General features: G+C 44.4%; 1 protein-coding gene across 2 annotated transcripts in view; it reads right to left on the reverse strand.

Moving 5' to 3' along the window:
- Positions 1–21,026, reverse strand: part of LRP6 (LDL receptor related protein 6) — a 132,458-nt gene that overhangs the window by 32,503 nt on the left and 78,929 nt on the right. For both annotated transcript variants that reach the window (XM_068162379.1, XM_068162378.1), the window contains exons 8-12: positions 9,483–9,699; positions 7,878–8,167; positions 4,512–4,738; positions 3,011–3,195; positions 495–821 (exon numbers count right to left, since the gene is read on the reverse strand). In XM_068162379.1, the coding sequence (XP_068018480.1) occupies positions 495–821; positions 3,011–3,195; positions 4,512–4,738; positions 7,878–8,167; positions 9,483–9,699 (1,246 nt within the window). The remainder of the gene's footprint in view (positions 1–494; positions 822–3,010; positions 3,196–4,511; positions 4,739–7,877; positions 8,168–9,482; positions 9,700–21,026) is intronic.

Genomic DNA, 21,026 nt, shown 5'->3' on the forward strand with positions numbered 1-21,026 from the left:
GGTATAAGAAAGCTGATAAATCAACAAGCAAGCAAGCAAGCATGCACTTGAGAAGGGTCTGACACAGACACAAACCCCAAAGCACTTTGAGCTTTCCTGTTTCACTGAGTCACTGGAACAGCTCATTAACAGCCACTCTCCTTATTTCAAGGTGTTACTAGTATGTTGCAAAACTTTTTTGTTTATTTTTGCTTTCAATATCCCAGATTCTCTTAAAAGTCAGATTTTAATATTAGGTAACTCTATTTAAAAATACAGATTTTGATTGCCATCTTAATCTAGATACATCTCCTGCTTCCTGTGGAGAAAGGGAGACAAAGAGACCAAACATTTTTCAAATGCATGTTTAAAAGAAACTAGCTTTAACTTGGCCCAGCAGCAAACGAGCTTCAGTATCTCATGTAAAAATCAAATTCCTCTTCCTTCCAAGTACAATGTTTGCGTCTGTCACTGATATCTGCTGCTTTGCTTCATTTTCATTCATTCCAGCTTACCACTACAGGTCCTGTTGTCAGAGTTGAGGGAATAGTGAGCCGGGCAGCCACAGACAAAACCACCAACAGGGACTGCTAAGCAGAGGTGAGAGCAGTGACCATTGCTAGAAGCACACTCATTCCAGCCTGCCTGCCTGGAGGAATGAAAGACCAAGATGTCCATAACATAATCCAGGTGCCCTTGGATGATGGTTCTGTTCTGGCCACTGGTCTTGTTGGCTCGTTCGATGCTGCGCCGGCTCCAGTCTGTCCAGTAAATGTAATCCTGGTACTGAGTCAAGCCAAAGGGGTGAGGCAAGTCATCAGCTATAATCTCACGGTCAAGGCCTGTTTGCAAAAATGGAAAGGAGAGAAAAAGCAGAATTATGTGCTCTTTAATGCTGCTGGACATCCACTCTGCACAGAAAGGTTAGCAGGTAATTTAAAGTTACTCTTTATAACTTACTTTTGTAATAATGAAGGTAATGTGCACCACTCAAAAGACCACCTTGAAGTCTCAAAGCCTATCACACCAATGTGCTCATCTTGCTTGTGACTCACAGAAGACAATATGGGCTTACTAAAGAGAAGTCTCAGTTCTGAAAATGATCAGGGTTCTGTTCTATGCCTCCTCCCTGACGCAAACAGGATACCTCCAAAGGATTCTCTGTTACCAGTTTCGTATCTCTCACACCAGATTTGAGACTCTGCCTGCTGCTTCCACAGAGAGAATTGAAATGAGCTTAATAATATTCTACATCATATTATGAGAAAAATTAACTGCACAAGGTTAAGCTGGCCTGTCTCTGGAAAGTCTAGAAAGGAAGGAGCAGTCAGACACTCAAGGCAGGAAACAGTTAATTGTGTATACAGTGGAAATGTTAAGAGACCTTAGGGAGGGGAGCACAGGAGGTAAATGATCTCAAGCCACTTTGTTAACACAAAATGCTGCTGTCCAGTCACAGAAGATGAATGGAGTATTCTGAAGCAAGACATCTTTCCCCCTTTGCACAGAGAAGTCAGGGATGCACAGCCCTGGATTCTGTCTTGTCACTAGCCATAGACACAGGCACAGAATGAAATTCCAATGCTATGTCCTGTTCCACACAGAGGAACACTGAGCCGATCTCAATAGCATACCAAAACATGTGAGGAGCTGAAGAAGCAGCTTTTTTTCCTCTTTTTTAAACAGAATTCCTAGAAAGCATTTTCCTGTTTTGACCTTTTCCTAGCTTTGTTCCATTACTGCAAATGTATTGTTTAAAGCAGACTAACTCCTTCAGCCTGAACTACTGGCTAGTGATAATGCCTATCTGAATGATGTGGCACACAACAAGGCAGCCCACTGCTGTGAGTGCCAAGAAATGCCAGAAAAAGATACTGTGCAAATCTGAGAGGGTTTAGGTCCTCAGTGCACTACTCCAGAACAGTGACAGAACAAAACATTCTGCCTTCATTTAGCTGCAATGGTTACAATACAACCACACAGACCCCACGTGTGACCAGTGCTAGGGCAGAGATGGTGCCCCTGTACTGGACTATGCTGAGGCCACAGCTTGAGCACTGGGTTCATTTCTGCATGCCACGGGAGAGGAACGATACTGATAGGCTGGAGGGTGTCCAGAAAACAGCAACAAGGCTGGGTAAGGGTATGGTATGGAGGAGAGGCTGAGGAAGCTGGGGTTGTTTAGTCTGGAGAAGAGAAGGCTGAGGGGAGATCTTATTGCTCTCTACAGCTACCTGAAAGGAGGTTGGAGTGAGGCTGGTGTTGGTCTCTTCTCCCAACTAACCAGCAACAGGATGAGAGGAAATGGGTTTGAGTTGCACCAGGGGAGGTTTAGGTTGGACATGAGGAAAAACTTCTTTAGTGAGAAAGTGGTGAGGGGTTAGAACAGACTGCACAAGGAGGTGATAAGAATCACCATCCCTAGAGGTACTGAAGAAGCTGTAGATGTGGTGCTTCGGGATGTGGTTTAGTGGTCATGGGAGTTGTGCTACAGTTGGACTAGATGATCTTAGAGGTCTTCTCCAACCTTAATGATTCTGTGATTCTACCAGCCAGGAAAAGCTCCTTAGTGTGCAAGGATACTGGCAATGACAATGCCTGAACCCTGAGAATACCAACAAAGATTAAACCCCAAATTGTGTTAAATCACAATGTGAAAAATGTCTAACGAGCTGTTGTTATCTTTGCTTTCTCTCTACCCTTCTACAGGTGAAGTGTTTGTTATGTTTGCCAGTGCTCTTCAGAGCAGCAAAATATGAGTCTCCAAAACACTGAAAGTTGACAGCTTTGTCCTACTTGTACAGCTTGTATAATTTTAACTTTGTGAGCAACTACCTCTCCTACAAGAAAATTGAGGCCTTGCTAAATGCTGTGTTGCATAAACATCAGGTACAGAAACATCAAATGTTAAAGAGCTGTGAATTTAGAGAATTCTATTTTTATCCTAAGACCTGTATCTTTGCATTATTTAAGCAATAATTTGCCACAGGGAGCTGTGAAAAAGCAGCCCAGATGCTGCCCAGAGGCTTACCTAGCATGTTGGAGGACTCTATCAGGTTGGTGTCAAGGTCAGTCCAGTACAGGCGGCGCTTAGCATAGTCAATGGTTAAGCCATTGGCACGTCCCACATTGGGTACCAAGGTGGTCCTCTCACTGCCATCCATAGCAGCTCGGTCAATCTTTGGCTTACCACCCCACTCAGTCCAGTACATAAACCTGATGAAAAGGACAAAACAAATCAACCAATCAATCACATCCAGTCCAACAGAGAACTCAAGGTGAGAAAGAAAACCAGAACAAAAGCCCTTAGAATGAACAGGAGAAAACCAAGAGCTGTCAAATCTGAGCAACTATTGAGTCCCTTCACACTAAATGTTGTTTGCAAAATACAAGCAAGGTAGTGAGGCAATCTTCTCCAAACACTTCCAACATTGTTTTTTCTACTTGGAGCTCAATTTCCACCAGCAATTTCCACATGAAAGCATTTCAATCTCAATTAAGTCATTCATGTCAGTTAAGAGGCAAAAGGTTAGCTCTTGGGCACCTCAAGTTCACAGAACCACAGAAGGTTAGGGGTTGGAAGGGACCTTGAAAGATCATCCAGTCCAACTGCCCTGCCAGAGCAGCATCACCTAGGGCAGGTCACACAGAAACACATCCAGGTGCTTTTGGAATGTCTCCAGAGAAGCGGGCTCCACCACCTCTCTGGGCAGCCTGCTGCAGGCCTCTGGCACTCTCACAGTGAAAAAATTTGTCCTTCCTGTAGAACTTTCTCCACTCCATCTTGCATCCATTGCCCCTTGTCCTAAACATTTGAATCTCAGAAGTTTCTTCTCAGAAACCCTTTCATTTTGAGGAGAGGTGGGTGTAGATGTTTCCACCTGTTCTCTGTCTTTGGTTCCCTTGTCCATACCAACTGAAAGTGCTGCCTCATCCAAAGGGACACACACCTGCCTTATTCTCAGACAATAAGCTTCACTCCCCCACTCTCAAGTTAAATTACTTAAATACTTCATTGCATTCTAACTTGAAGTATAAAGGATCTGAGTTTTTGAAAGGACAAATATTTTCTTTTCACTGCTACAGTCCTTTTCTAATTAATTAATTTCATCAGCCTAAAACTACTTTGATTCTTTGGTTAATTAAAAAACTAAATATAAATCCCTTTTTAATGAGCTGCTCTGATTTTTTTTTTCCCCTTAGTGATTATTCAGGACATTAGAAGTGTGTTCTTAGGAAGAAGTTATTCACTATGAGGGTGGTGAGACTCTGGAACAGGCTGAGCAGCTGAGTCTAGTTGAGAGGTGTCTCTGTCCTCAGCAGGGATGTTGGAGCAGATGAGCTCTGAGCTCCCTTCAAACCTGAGCCATTCTAGGATTCCTCCAGCCCCCGTACTCTAAATTACCAGGTTGTACTCCTCAGCTCAGTTCTCTCAGGATTTCCACGCCTAACTGCCATGCCCTAGAGGAAGCAGCAGTGATGGTTTTCCCAATTTCTGAACATGAAATTCTGAACATAAATCAGCAACTTACCCCTCGGCAGGGTCCAAGGCCAAGGCGCGGGGACTGTCCAGATCTTTCCACACCAGCACCTGGCGGTGCTGCCCATCCAGCTTGGACACCTCTATGCGGTTGGTTCCAGTGTCAGCCCAGTACAAGTTCTTTCCCAGCCAGTCTACAGCCATGCCCTCTGGGTAATCCAAGCCAAACTCCACCACGTGTTCCAGTGCGCTGCCATTCATGAACGCTCTGCTGATGGTCTGCAGGGATCCAGAGATACACAGGCAAATGAGAACCTTCAGCAGTCTGTCACTGGGCTGCTTGTTTGCTTTGTTGCTTCTTAAACACTTTCAGATTTTAGGCATGGCAGAGGAAAGAGGATCTTATAACATGCTACTTATTTGCAAGGCAAACAATACTGCTATTCAGCAGTAATGATTTACTGTACTCTGTGAATGTATTCTCTGTCAATTACAGCAGTGTTTCACTGGGGAAATAAATGGGGATAACTAGTCTGGGTCAATTAAGCAGTCTGCATGCCAAAGTGACCTTAATAACTCATTGCCAACTTTTAGAGGGAAGGGTTTTGGCTCTCCCAGGACAGGACAAAAGCATCAATGCTATGGCATAGAACACTTCTTTAAAGTGGCCTAGCGAAAAAGTTCACGACAGAACAACAAATAGAAGAAATCAACCTATGACTGATTCACAGAATCACAGAATGTAAGGGGTTGGAAGGCACCTCCAGAGAGCATCCAGTACAATCCCCCTTGGCAGAGCAGGATCAGCTAGGGCAGGTCACACAGGAACACATCCAGGAGGGTTTGCAATGTCTCCAGAGAAGGAGACTCCACATGTCTTTGGGCAGCCTGCTCCAGGGCTCTGGCACCCTCACAAGGAAAAAGTTTTCCCTTCTGTTCCTGTGGCACCTCCTCTGCTCCAGCTTGCCTGCACTGCCCCTTGTCCTGTCACTGGACATCCCTGAAGAGAGCTTGGCTCCGTCCTCCCCACGCTGCCCTGTATATCTTTATCACCAGGAATGAGGGCACCCCTCAGGCTCCTCTGCTCCAAGCTCAAGACCCCCAGCTCTGTCAGTCTGTCCTCACAGGGAGATGTCCCACACCCTTGACATTGGCCTTCTTAGCCACAAAGACACACTACTGGCTCATGGTCATCCTGTGGTCTGTGAGGAGCCCTATGTCTGTCTCCCCTATATTGCTCTCCTATAGGTCAATCCCCAACCTCTACTGATGTGTGGAGTTGTTCTTTCCTAGATGCAAGACTCTCCACCTGTCCTTGTATTTCACTAGTGCTTCAGTACTGATAGTTTAATTTAATTCCATTAAGGATAATTTCTTCTTAGTCTTTTGTTCAAAAGACTTCTTTTATCTCTTGCCACCATGGATCTACCTATGAGAGCAGATACAGCCAGAAATACATTTTAATTATATGCCAGAGTTTGAGCACTCCCTGATTTACTATGAACACCTAACAAGCCTGGAAGTAAAGGAATAACATTAGGGTGGTACAAATTTCTTTCTCATGTTCTTAATATTCCTCTCCTCAATTGGTAACACACCAGAAGTTAACCCAAAGAGTGATTTCTTGTTTACTTCCCCTTTTGTATGCTACCTGCTAATTATGACAGTTTTTGACAGTAGACAGCAGGGAAGTTTGCATCTGAGTCTTCAGCTCTCTCACCCTTGATCAGATCATTGCTTTATTTTTCTTTCAAACACAGCTCAAATGAATCCCATACTGAAAGAGTTCAGCCAAGTCACCTCCCTCAAACTCACTTCAATTGTATTTTGAACTGTTACAAAGGTCCATGGGTTATTACTGGCACAGGTCTCAACCCAACTGCAGAAAACTTTATTGTATTAAAAATGCATTTTTGGTGCTCCCAATTCTGACCACATCTACAACCCAGGAAAAACAAAGGCAACAACCAAACTCACTGAGTACAGAGCTGACAGACGATATACAGGCTTCTGTCACTCCCGTAGTCACCACATTTCAACACCCATGCTCAGCCTCTTCCAATTTGTCAGTCCAGACCCTAAACCTGTTTTCCAAAGCCAGTGATTCTTCATGTCTCATATGCAGTAGCTACTGAAGTTAATGAATGAGTAAAATCCATTTTCACTTGCTCATCCAAGACAAGACCTCACCCCATTAAGCACATCTGGCACAACACTTGTGGCCCCAAAAAATCTCCTGCCATATGGCATTTTTCTCATCTTTCTGCCAAAAACCCCACCCCAAAACAAAACCCAAACAAACAAAAAACCCAACCAACCAACCAACCAACCAACCAACCAAAAAAAAGCACTACTTTTTGCAAAATTATCTTTTATGTGAAAAATGTATACATTAGATATGTCTGATGTGATGGGTTGAGCCTGGCTGGATGCCAGGTGATCACCAAAGCCCTCCATCATTCCCCTTCCAGCTATGACAGAAGGCTTGTGCATTGAGACAAGGGCAGGGAGGGATCACTCAACAATTACTGTCCTGAGCAAAGCAGGCTCAACTTGGGGAAAAATTAATTTCATTTACTCCCATTCAAATCAGATCAGGAGAATGAGAAATAAAACTGAATCTTAAACCACCTTCTTCCCAGCTCTCCCTTCTCCCTGAACTTAGCTTCAACCCTGATTTTCTCTACCTCCCCTCATCCAGCAGCAAAGGGGGACAGAGAATGGGAGTTGTGGACAGTTCACCATACACAGTGTCTGCTACTCCTTCCTCCTCAGGGGGAGATCTCCTCCAACTCTTGTGCTCCAGAATGTGACCCTTCCATGGGTTGCAATCCTTCAGGAACAGATTGTTCCAGCATGTCTCCCAAGGGATCACAAGTCCTGCAAACAAACTTGCTCCACTGTGGGCTCCCCTCTCTCTGTATGTCCACAGGTCCTGCCAGAAGCCCACTCCAGCATGGGCTTTCTAGAGTCTTAGGTCTCAGCCTCCTTTGAGCATCCACCTGCTCCACAGTGACATTCTGCAGGTGGATATTTGCTCCACCGTTAACCTCCATGGGATGCAGGGGCACAGCCTGCCTCACCATGGTCTTCAACACAACCTGCACTACTTGGAATACCTCCTCTCCCCTCTCCTCCACTGACCTGGGTGTCTCCAGACTTGTTTCTCTCACTCCTCTCTCTGGCTGCAATTGCTCTTGCAGCGTCATTTCCCCCCTGCTTCTTAAAAACACTGTCACAGAGGCACCATCACATTGCTGATGGGCTTGGCCTTGACCAGCAGCGGGCCCATCCTGGAGTTACCAGGCAATTTCTTCTCCCTATTTCTTGTCTCTTGTAAATTACATTTGTCAATCTAGTCTTGACTAGCTCAGGAATCTTGTAACAACTTAAGAGCCACCATGGAATGAAGTTCTACCTTCAGTGAAATGTCAGTCCAGTAGATCCGATTGTCTGTCACATCAAAATCCAGGGCAGAAGCCTCCTTGACTCCAGTGAGCGGAATGGCAACGTTGTTGTTGTTTGTTTCTAAAGAGATTCTCCTGATATCTGCTCTCCGAGAGAAGAGCAGGAAAGCTTCTGGGACAATGCAGGTCTTCATGTCACTGATGAGCTCCAAGCCTATGGGACAGGCACAGCGAAGGCCTTGGGGCCTGTACAGACACAGGTGGCTGCAGCCACCATTGTCCTCTGCACAAGGGTTTGTACCTAAGCAGGCAAGAAAAGCAAAGCAATCACTGCAAACTGAATTCAGCTAGGAGAGGAAGCCAATTCCCACATGCAGCAAGAACACTACATCTAGTTTGTCACCTTTTATTGTCTGAATCAATTCACTTTTGTTCATCCCCTGTAATCCTTCAGACAGGAGTGACTGTGCTGGAAAGCCATTGCTTGTTTTCCTGACTCCATGAAACAAATCCATTATAAGGGAAGGGATCTGGACTCCAACAGCTACTGATGTTCCCAACTCACAGCACAAGCATCAATGGCAATAAGCAAGGATTTGTTCTGCCGCCTTTTACAGTTACATACCCAAATGTGCTCCTAGAGATGAAAAACTTGCAGCTCTATTTTAATATCCATTCAACCTTCTCTTTTTCCCAGGACACTCGTAAAGCAGCTCTTTGTAATACTACCTTTTGTACCAGCACATGCTAGTAGCTGTACCAGCTGTACCATCCACTAAGGGAGCTCCAGAATTACCAAGTTCATTTGGTGAAACAGTTGGAAAAGGAGCTGCATTTGAACCACATGTACCTTAGGGTACCTTGTAAATGTGGCAGCAGCAAAGCAAACATGCACCTCAGCTATATTTGACTCATTTCCTGGGACACAATCCAGACATAGCAGCAAGAAGTTGCAAGTCCAGTCCACACACAGCAGGATATTCAGGGAACCTGGTGAGTACTGCAGTTCTAGACTGCACTGCTATCAGTGTTTGGAAAGCCAAGAGGAGCAAATGTATAGCTAGACCCTGCCTTTTTTACACTACCTACACTACCGGAGAGGAAATACTTTCAGCTACTTTTAAAGATGGTTTTCATGTGAAAAAAGCACTGAGCAGACTAAAACTGGCTCATTGTTAACTTTTGCATACCAGAAGCACATGTTCAGACCATAGGATGAAAAGCTGCTACAGCTGCAGCTTCATGAACATCTGGGTAATCTAACAGCTGGCTGCTGTAAAGAGAAGTTCTCACTTTCCACAATCTTCCTTCTCTCCCCTTACTGGACTCAGGGCTGTTCAGACCTATAAGCTTGTCCAGTTCTCTAAGAACCAGCAAAGTACCTGTTTTGTGGGGTGCTTGGTTGTTTTCCAAATTGATATTCTTCCAAGTTAGAGAAGTGAAGCACCTCACCAAAGACCAACCCATCCCATCCAACTGCAGCCTACACTTCTCACACAATCGAATCAGATTCTGCCCGTTTCTAAAAATGTGCCCTGGGATAAGTGGTATCTGCAGAAGAGCACTGCTGACATTTTCTGTTTCACTTGGTTTGCCTGGTTAGCAGTCTTACTCACCGATGATCTGGTGGACGTTTGTAGCTTTCAGGCCCATCAGATCAGGCAGCTGATCTATGATGATCTCTCTCTCTGCTGTGCGCTTATGCACACGTTCAATGCTGCGTCTCTGCCAGTCTGTCCAATAAACATAGTCCCCCAGCAGTGTGAACCCAAAGATGTGAGGCAGCTTGTCCTCCACCAGAACTCTTCTCCCAGTTCCATCAGCATTCATGACCTATGGATACACACAAACTTATTACATATACCGAATAATTCTGTCACTGTTTATCCATGAACCAGGTTCTCCAGTTAGATTTCAGATTAAAGAACAATCTCCTTAGCTACTAAAGTTACCCAGCAGCCTAACAGAAAAACAGACTATTTCATAGAATCACAGAATGGTCCAGGCTGGAAGGGACCTCTGAAAGTCATCCAGTCTGACCTCTATGCAGTCAGCAGGGACATCTGCAACTAGATCAGGCTGCCCAGGGCCTTGTTGAGCCTCACCTTGAATATCTGCCTCAACTACCTCCTTGCGCAACCTGTTCCAGTGTTCCACCACCCTCATAGTGAAGAGCTTCTTTCTGATATCCAATCTTAATCTGCCCTTTGCTAGTTTGAAGCCATTGCCCCTCATCCTGTCACTGCAGGCCTTTGTAAACAATCTGTGTCCTTCCTGTAGTCCCCCTTTGGGTACTGGAAGGCTGCTATTAGGTACTTTCCACAGATACTTCCTGAAAAGGCTATGGAGGATCCCTTCTGCATAAGGCAGAAGCAGATCACAGTGTGAAATTATGACACAATACTCCTCACATTTGCTTTCAGAACTAACATTATGTGTGCACATTAGATGTTGCCTCTCTCTCATTTCTAACTGCTATCTCTTGGTTTTAAGTGGCAGACACTGTTTTGCACAAATGAAGCCAAGCTTGCAATGCCAAGAAGTCCTAGCTCAGCAGCTGGTAGACCACAGACTCTCCCCAAGTAAGCTTTGCCCAGAATCACAGAATTACTGAGGCTGGCATAGACCTCTAATATCATCAAGTCCCAGCCTATGACCTAACACCACCACATCGGCTGGACCATGCCACCAGGTTACAGACAGAAGCAACAGAAGGCCTCACATCGATTCCAAGATGGTCAAGAATATCTATGGAACGTGTTTATATTCCCAAGTCTGACTAAAAAACCAGCTTTACATTCTTCAAAAATTGAAGTTCATTATTTTTTGTACTGCATGCTTTTGATCAAAACACCTGAATTTACACTCCTAACCTTCACGAGACACTGAAAGGATCAAACACATGGATGCACGTTCCAAGTGAGCAAGGACCTTATCCATGCCAAGTATTATTACAGACACTACCACACTGACACCAGTGAAGACAGTCCCGTGCTTCAGGTCTAAAAATGATTCAGCACTGTAATTTAACAGACAAGTTCAGAAAGATCTCTGCTGGTTTAAGTTTACAGTTTCAGTTTCCAGCAGGTAGACTAGCACTGAGACAAACAAACACCCAGCAAAACAACCACCAAAACCACCAAACCAACAGGAAGGACAAAACCTACAGACCAATGTGATTCACAACATTCACAGCAGCATCCTGAAGCATTAAAACAACCTTCCTGCTACCAAAGGATGTTCCAAGGACTGGAAAAAGAGTGGCTTACAAACATCACTTCACTGTTTCCAAATCTCTCTCTTGCTGTGTGAAATTAAGAGAGCCACAGACAAGTATGGATGGGGTTGGGCTTGATCTCTAGAGATCCCTTCCAACCCCAACCATTCTGATTCCCATTCTTCCCATGACTCACACTTGTGCAATGACAGCCTTCAGCTTTTGCAACTCTGGCTAAATGGATGATGTTTTGTGGTCAGAAGGCTAGTTTGGAGCAACTCCTACCTTTTGCCTACCCAAGCACAGATGGGAAGGGAGGAAAGCAATAGAGCAACAGAACTGAAACCCACACCTTTCTCAGTATACAGGATACGTGTAAGTTAACAAAGTATTTTTAAGTTCACTTTAAAAAGTGGAAGAAAGTGTTGTAATATTCACAGTAATTCAATTTCTCCTTAGAACTACTCCCTGTCTAAACTTCCTGACATTGCAATGCTTACTCTTGGCATGCCTAGAAGAGAAGGCTCCAAGGAGACCTAAGAAATGGTCTTCCAGAACCTGAAAGGGGCTACAAGAAAGAAGGCTGCAGAGGGACTGTTTGCAAAGGCCTGCAGGGACAGGCTGAGGGGCAATGGTTTGAAATGAGAGAAAAGCAGATTTAGATTGGATGTGAGGAACAAGCTCTGCACCAGGAGGGTGCTGGAACACTGCAACAGGTTGCCCAGGGAGGTAGTTGAGGTCCCGACACTGGAGATACTCAAGGTGAGACTGGACGAGGCTCTGAGCAACCTGCTCCGGTGGAAGGTGCAGTAGGGTTGGACTGGATGACTTTTGGGGGTCCCTTCCAACCAAAGCCATTCTATGATTCTCTGTTAGAATGGCAACTGGATACTCATGAGAATGTTTCCTACAGAAAAACATAAGGGACTCTGTGTACTGCTGGTTTCTAGGAATCAACTCCGTATTTGCTTTCTTTAAAAACAACTCCTAATCACTCTGTGGAAGCAGCTTACCAAAACACCTTCAGTCTAGGAGTGCCCATGGCACATCTCTGCAAATGCACCAGTGCCCACACATTTTAATCCCTGCATTCTCACTAAGGTGCTTTAGAAAGGTGAGTGCAGTACTTGGAGCTTCACTTTTGCTTTATTGTGCATTTAACATCCTAAAGCTGTAACTTATGTCCTTCCACTGATAAACAAATCAAAACACAGCTTTTGATATCACAGATTGTTTAGCTGGGCTCAGAGCCCAGCATAATTGCCTAATTTCTGGCCTCCCTTCTGAAAACAAGCCTGGCTATTTCATTTATTCTACTTCAGAAAATCTCAGCATCTGCTGGCTCTCTCAATTCCTAGCAGCATGCCTCCTACGCTCTGTTTTGATAAATGAGGTTGTTAAACAACACACTAATGGCTAACTTTAGAACCAGGGACAAAGATCTGACATCTGCAAGATAAACTGTCAGTTGTAGCCCCGAAATGCATTGCCCCTTCACGAAACCATTACCTCTACCAAGCAAAACTGGTCATGCCTTTTTGTTTACCACTGCTTTCCTAACCCTGAGTCATCTTACAGCTCTATGGTGTCTTGTTTTCCCCTCCCCCTTGAACTGCAGAGATAAGCCATTTGCTTGCAGCTAATTAATACATGCCAATTAGTGCTTGCTAAGCAGACCAAAAAGATACACAGAATGGATGGATGGCTGTTGCAAAATGAATCAACTACAACCACACAGTAAAAAACACTAAAGCAGCACTATTGCAAAGTGATAGTTTTAGATGCTACTTCTTGCCCAGTACTCATGAAGTGAAAAAACTTCTGGATTTAAGGAAGTGCTTAAGCGTGGGAAAGATATTTAGTTGGAATTGGTACACTGCAAGATGAATTTTGGTAAACTTCAAAACAGAAGCTGTGCAAAGAAATTTCCTCTTACCACAGGACCACAGAATGTCAGGGGTTGGAGGGGACCTCGAAAGATCACCCAGTCCAACCCTCCTGCCAGAGCAGGAGCACCCAGGGCAGGTCACAAAGGAACACATCCAGGAGGGTTTGGAAAGTCTCCAGAGAATAAGACTCCACAACCTCTCTGGGCAGCCTGCTCCAGGGCTCTGGCACCCTCACAGGGAGGGTTCCTGTTCCTGTGTCACCTCCTCTGCTCCAGCTTGCCCCCATTGCCCCTTGTCCTGTCATTGGACATCCCTGAGCAGAGCCTGGCTCCGTCCTCCCAACACTGCCCTGAACATCTTTATCAACAGGAATGATAATAAAAAGCACAAGGAAAAAGAAACAATCACTAATCAAAGCACCACATTTTCACTCATAGAAATTCAGGTGACATCCCTGACCCAGTCAGCTTTATGCAGAAAGAACATTCACTCGCCTTCCCAGCTCACCAGAGTTAGACCCCCACACAAGAACCCCACCTTCTGCTGCTCTGAGGAAGTGTCACCAGCCATTTAAGATGCTTCTAACCACAACATGGCATGGGTTTCACATTCTGAGGCCATTCTGAACACCGCAAACCACAGTGAGAATACAAACTACAGCGGCTGTGGTACAGCCACAAACACCACCTTTACTGGAAAAAAAATGAGGAGTTCCATGAAAAAAACCAACCAAACCCACAACACCAAACACCACAGAATAAAATTAACTCCACTGCAGTGAAATATTGACAAATCAGCAGCAGGAATACCTGGAACCCTTTGTATTCGCTTCAGAAACCAAACGCCTCCAGCCAGCTCCACCATTTCTTACTGTTAATTGTTTTCTAATAGCCATTACCAATTTCTAATTTAACAGTTCCCCAGCACCCTCAATTTCCTTTGGAGCTGTAATTATTAAAAAAAAATAAAATAAAAATCACTATCTATTTATCCTGAGCATGGATAATACTCTTAATAGGGCTGAACTGAAGATAAATATGTGAAAACAGAAAAGAGATTAACTTCATAAATAGCCTTTTCTACTAAGCTCCAGACACTGTTATAAGCTCATTTCTTTCCCCATAAGACAAGTTTCCTAGTTTGCTGATCAATCACTGCCAACAGCAAACTGTGTTCTCAGCAAGTTTAGAAACAACTGCTTGCATTTGCAATTGCTTCAAGGCTCAGGTCAGGTGAACCGAGAAGCAGGCAGGCAAATGAGTTTATAACCACTGTGACAATCAGATATGACAGCTCCTAGGCAATCCCATGCAATTAAAAAACCTCCTGCATTTGGAAAGAACACAAAAGATGAGCTGAAACAATGAACAGGATGGAAGAGAGGTTTTCACAGGAAAAAAGGAATTCCTCTGCGAAGATTCAGTGTTAGAACAGGTACATAAAGATGATTGGCTATAGAAATTCATTAAAGTGATTCTGCCCCTTGACTCTGCTCTGCTCAGACCCCACCTCCAATCCTGCCTCCAGGTCTGGTGTCCCCAGCATAGGAGGCCACAGAGCTGCTGGAGAGAATCCAGAGGAGGCCACAAAGATGATCCATGGGCTGGAGCACCTCTGCTATGAGAACAGGCTGAGGGAGCTGGAGAGCCTGGAGAAGACTCCAGGGTGACCTTAGAGCTCCCATCCTGTACCTGAAGGGATCCTCCAGAAAGGCGGCATCGGGACTTTTCTGAGGGTGTCTAGAGACAGGACAAGGGGGAATGGTTGGAAGCTGAGGAAGAGCAGGGTTAGACTGGATCCTTAGGAAGAAATTCTTCAGCAGGAGGGTGGTGAGACTCTGGAACAGGCTGCCCAGGGAGGTTGTGGCTGCCTCCTGCCTGGGGGTGTTGAAGGCCAGGGTGGATGAGGCCTTGAGCAGCTGAGTGTAGTTGAGAGGTGTCCCTGCCCATGGCAGGGAGGTTGGAGGAGATGAGCTCTGAGGTCCCCTCCAACCTGAGCCATTCTAGGATTCTGTTCTATTTTATGGCCCATTTATACAGAGTGGCAAGAGTCAGAACATGTTTCTCTTCCTTCCCAAAGTATCCTTCCAGTATCTTGCCCCAGGAATTTATAATTTTTCAATTGTTCTCTATGTAACCTGGTGCTTTCCAGACTCCTTCCTACAGAACTACAACTGACTTTTTGTGTAGAAGGAGAGAGCATAGGAAGTTTTCAGCTGTTTTGACACGTCCAAGCGGTTCAGGGAACAGTCCCATGACTGACTCAGGGCAAAGCTAGGGGAGGGCTCTCAGATACTTTCTACTTTTGATGTCATGAAACTATGAAGTTGATTCAACTACTCCCTCACCAAATCATTCCAAGATCTATGAATGTTTTCCACCATATGTGTTTACCTGCCTAATAAAAGGCATTAACTTTCTTATCTTCCTTTTCTCACAGATCTTTGCAAAGTCACAACATCATGAATGGTATAAAAATTGCTTTAGCTTAGGACTACAAAATCTCAGAGTGCAATAAAAAGCCTGTGTGAGCAAAGCTGTCACTGAGAGGGATCACAAGGTCATGTGAATGCTTCTTAAGAAGCCCAGGTACAAGGTCGGTACAATTTTATTTTGTACAGTAATCTAATGAAACTTGGGAGATAAGAAACAAGCCAGAGAGCAAGGAGATAACAGCAGATTGACAAACAGCACTCAGCTGAATCAGAAATGCATTCCCCAGCTTACCTTCAGATATTCTTTCAAGTATGTCAGACTCAATGAGGTCAGGTGATGGATCCAATTGTTCAAGTTTGAGGGATTTTTGTGTTTTCCCTGAGGTAACTGTTACCCATTGCCAGCAGAGGCTTGTAACTTTTTAGATGAGACAACAGCATAAAATAAAACACAATTTCCCAGCTCCAGCGGGAAAAACCTAGCAAGCATGCATGGCACATTAGTGGGGTCCAAATGCTATACTTCAATCAGCTTCATGCTGGGCCACTGGGAGCTGTAAGGTTTACAGTGCCTTCACTAGCAAAACAGGACTGCTTGTCTGCTAGTGAAGCTTCTAAGAAACACCTCTGAATTTCCAACATGGAAACTTTCAGTCAGGCTACATGGATGTAAGCAGAGAGAAGCATCTGGATTGGGGCAATCCCAAGCACCAATATAGGCTGGGCAGGGACTGGCTTGAGAACAGCCCTGATGAAAAGGACTTGGGGGTGCTGGTGGATGAGGAGCTCAACAGGAGCCACCAGTGTGCACTTGCAGCCCAGAAAGCCTGGGCTGCATCAAGAGAAGTGTGGCCAGCAGGTCGAGGGAGGTGATTCTCCCTCTCTACTCCACTCTGGTGAGACCCCACCTGGAGTACTGTGTCCAGTTCTGGAGCCCTTGTTACAACAAGGATCTGGAGGTGCTGGAATATGTCCAGAGAAGGGCCATGAGGATGATCAGAGGGCTGGAGCTCGTCTCCTATGAGGACAGACTGAGGGAGTTGGGGCTATTCAGCCTGAAGAAGAGAAGGCTCTGAGGAGACCTTCTTGTGGCTTTACAGTATCTGAAGGGGGCCTAAAAGAAAGCTGGGGAGGGACTTTTTAGGGTGTCAGGTAGTGATAGGACTGGGGGGGAATGGAAAAAACCAGAAATGGGTAGATTCCAATTGGATGTTAGGAAGAAGTATTTCAGCATGAGGGTGGTGAGGCACTGGAACAGGTGCCCAGGGAGGTGGTGGGTTTTTAAGGCCAGGCTGGATGTGGCTCTAAGCAACCTCATGTAGTGTGAGGTATCCCTGACCATGGCAGAGGGGTTAGAATTAGATGATCCTTGAGGTCCCTTCCAACCCTAACAATTCTATGATTCTAAACTTTTACTACTAACCATAATATGCAAAAAGGTTCTATAAGACAGTGCAACTTTCTGCTCAAATGCGTCTCAAGGATGCGCATCAGCCTCTGCCATGGCCATCCCAGGTTCCCCTTAATGTTAACAGGCAAAAATTGGTGCTTTGAGAGAAGGACTCATATTCTACACATTTACTTTAGGGTAAAGCAAGAAGACACATTGCAGAGTGCTGATTTCTTAACATTTTGTATAAGGGCAACTTACTGAGCTGAAGGTATCTGTAACCTCATCAGATGAAAACTGCTCTCAGATTTCAGGGAAAATGCAAATGTACAGCACACAAAGCATTTTAAAATTGAAAGTCAAAGTCTTCTGCAATATCACATCATTTTTAAGGCAGTAATCTAGCTTAGAAAAATACCATGCTAGGCATCCAGATCAGAGTCAAGTTACTTTTGGACCAGAGATCTGACTGGATCTACCCAAAACCTTCCCTCAGTGTCCTCATTCTCTTGTGAGGTGCTGGGAACCTCTCCTTGTTCCACTGACAGCCTACTGACAGCAGCTCCCTCAGGACTTCTCTGAGAACTTGTCAGCACAAGTGCTTTGTAATGGGTGTCTCAATAACCAAATTTACCACATTTAGATCTCCTCAATTTATAAAAAAAATAATACAAAGTTGACTCTTTAATGTTGTTGAGTTGAAACTGCCATGGATGTTTTAAATGTGTCTTCATTTTTACTTTTAAACTACAATACTATGAACAGCTGCCAAAGCCACAGGCCTAAGCGCAGCACCAGCAAAGGAATGAAAATAATAATAAATAAATTTAAAATAATAACAACAATAATAATATTAACAACAACAACAGTAACAACAAGCTTATAATGCCAGGGGGCTCAGCTCAGCTTTTGAGGACCACAGATACGAGGTGCATAAAATTCCTGTACCCTGCTCTTCCATAAGTCAGGAGATCTAACTAGTACGTGGTGTGTGGCTGTCATTCATTTGCTTTGTAAGAGAGTTTTCCTGCCTTGGGTTTGCATCATGAAATTTAGTTCTTCCCTAAGTTCATTCAGAATCATAGAATGGTTTGAGTTGGAAGGAACTTCCAGAAGTCACCCAGTCTAACCCCCCTGCAGTCAGCAGGGACATCCTTCACCACATCAGGTTGCTCAGAGCCTTGGCCAGCCTCACCTTGAGTATCTCCAGGGATGGGGCCTCAACTTCCTCCCTGGGCAACCTCTTGCAGTGTTCCACCACCCTCACATCCAATCTAAATCTGCTCCTCTCTCATTTCAAACCTTTGCCCCTCATCCTGTCTCACTGCAGGTCTTTGAAAACAGTCCCTCTGCATCCTTCTAGTAGGTCCCATTCAGGTACTGAAGGCTACTATTAGGTCCCCCTGGAGCCTTTTCTTCTCCAGGCTGAACAATTTCAGGAAGTTCAAAAGTAGTCTCCCAAATGGAAATGATACAAAGTAGAAACTTATTTTTCTTTTTCTTAAACAACCCCTTATTACTATTGTTAAATGCCCACCTACTTATTTCACAGCTCTCCACTATGTGTCAAGGTAGGCCTAGCAGGTGTTAGGAAATGGTGGAAATGCCCTAACAAAATAAGCTTTCAGTTTCTGAAACTGGGACAGAGAATAGGGATCTGTCCCCACCCTCTGAAGCACACAGTTGCTGTTCTTCAGTGAATGAAGCTCCCAAGTGTCACAACCATCCAAATCAACTGAATAAAGCACGTTGCCAAAATAAACAGTAAAGCTACTTCAGGTATTTGTTTCAACCACCTTATTTCCCCTACCTGCAAAAGCTTCATGCAAACACATAAAAGCAGCTGTGTTCAACAGCCAGGAATTCAATGCTTTCTGTTTCTCAATTTTCAAACCTCTGCTTCAAAGTAGGGTGGATGAGGTAGGATCAGTAATGGAGCTTAGAAGCCACCAGCATTTCACAGTACAAAGATTAACTCTATGAGACAAAATTTCTCTGAAAATAAATGGAGAATGCTTAGAAAACAAAATTTCCTTATTAGGGTGGGGGTAAAATTGAGGGAGCTGTCATCAGAGGAAAATGTAGCCCTGCAATTTCAGGATTAGAATATGAATTAGAGCATTCTTTAGATGCCAAGCTATTACCTCCTAGGTCAAAGACAAAGAGGTCTTCTCTGTTCAAGATTTCTGCGCTCACAAAAAGTCTTAGCATTTGTGCTCTGCTGTCCTTCGAGGCTGGGCTCTGAATACTTGTGGGGACTTATGCTGACAACCAGCAGGCTCTAAGACTTTCCATATTAATAACGAGGATTAGAGACAGTAATGCGAGGCACAGCTAATAGATTTGGGAATGCAGAAACGCTTGAAGGTAGCTAATGGTTGGATCTGCAGAGGAGGCAGACAGTCCTTTCTCTACAGCCACCACTAGTAGGTGTCCGTCTGTGCCACCTCTGGCTCTGCGAATGGAGAACAGGAAAGCAGACGAATAAAGAGACACAAAGTAAAGCCTGAAAATTAGTGACAAATCAGCCATATCATCATTATTTCCTCTTAATGCACCCAGCCACACATACAGGCAGCCATTCTAATTGCTTTATCAATACGGGCTCTGCTGACCAGTTTTAATCCAACCTGTGCCTTAACACAGGTAGTGGACGTGCTCAGAAGGCAAATATTCACTTGAGCAGGGAAACATAAGACCAATTCAACAGCGCAGATCATACATTTTTAACCTCATAGCACGGCAGGAAAATGCTTTAAACCTGTAGCAAGTCAATGAGAAATCTTCCCTACTGGTAAGCACAATAGCAGCCATCCATTTCAATAGAAGTTTATCAGCAGTGAAACCTGACCGAGATAAATGAGGAAGCTGTTGAGCCACAGCCTGCTTCTGCCTGCTGCAGGCTGCCAGATAAAATGGGAACAAAAGCTCCCTGCTGTACCCCCTACCAGTCTCCATTAACCCCTGCTGATGCTTTATTATCGTCTGGGGGCTCCAGAACAGCATAGCATGAATCACTGTGTAAAATAAATAAATAAAAACCCCCTCATGTGTAGCACAAACAAACCAGAAACAGCGCTTGCAAGAAATGCTCATTTTGGTAGCACTGCAACAATTAAATCGTGCATCTGAGGAATTCTACAGACTGCAAAAAAAACAAGAGAGGGAGAAAAGTACAACATGTGTGACATCCTACGTGAAAAACTACCCACAGCCAACTGACTGCAAGTACACGAACACCCTTCTCCTGCTTTTAGACCCACTTCCAAATATACACCAGCACATACAAGCAAAGCAGGGACCACTCATACACTCTATGCCTTCTTCAAGTCTAATTCCAAGTTTCAAATATCACCTTTGTTGCATCTTCTCCAGTGCTCCTTCTCCAAATGTAAGCTTAAAGCATTTACTGAAGGTCAAAGCATCCTCTATTAAACTGTTATTAAAAAAAAAAAAAAAGGATGGAAAGAGCAAGAAAAGTGTTACAGATCTCCTCAGGATTCATGGTTGCCACAGGAGAGAAAGGCAGTGGGAGGAAAAAGGCAGACTTGAAATGTTATCAACGTTTTAGCTACCCCAGATTTATATGTGTCATTGCCGGCTGAGATTTCCGTAGCCTACCATAACAAAATCAGTCTCTTAGATTACAGAAAGGCCACCAAGATTCATCAGTGAAGAAACTCACCACTACATCTGTGTTACTAAGCACATTAGAGGGGGAAAATAAACCCATTTCAGACTGACCCATTCACTTGAACGCTCCCTCTTCACCCTATAAAGCCTTTCCATGCTTTATTAATTACAGAAGCTGTACTGAACTCAATCTGATCTATCACTATCAGAGGTCATAGGTTTTTAACCTGTTCCTGCCCCTCTGAAGAGCAGTTAGCAAGCAGCTCTATTACATCTAAAGAAGAATATGAAGTTTTTCCCAAAGCTATTGCAAGAAGCTAACAGAATAAAGACTCCCCAAAGCTTTAAGGAACAAAATGGCCTCACCACAGGAAAAAAGAGATGCTCTATGGGTTCAATACAACGGTTCATGCATCCCAGTATGCCATCTTGGAGGCTATTCACAATGTACCCTTGCAGAACAGCACAGTCCATAGATTCATAAAATGGCTGGGGCTGGAAAGGACTTTAAAGATCATCTAGTTCCACCCCACTGCCATGGGCAGGGACACCTTCCACTAGATCAGGTTGCTCAAGGCCTCATCCAGCCTGGACTTG

This window comes from Melanerpes formicivorus, unplaced genomic scaffold (genome assembly GCF_026170545.1).
Source record: "Melanerpes formicivorus ecotype bairdi unplaced genomic scaffold, bMelFor1.0.p_v2 SCAF_64, whole genome shotgun sequence".
Taxonomy (NCBI): domain Eukaryota; kingdom Metazoa; phylum Chordata; class Aves; order Piciformes; family Picidae; genus Melanerpes; species Melanerpes formicivorus.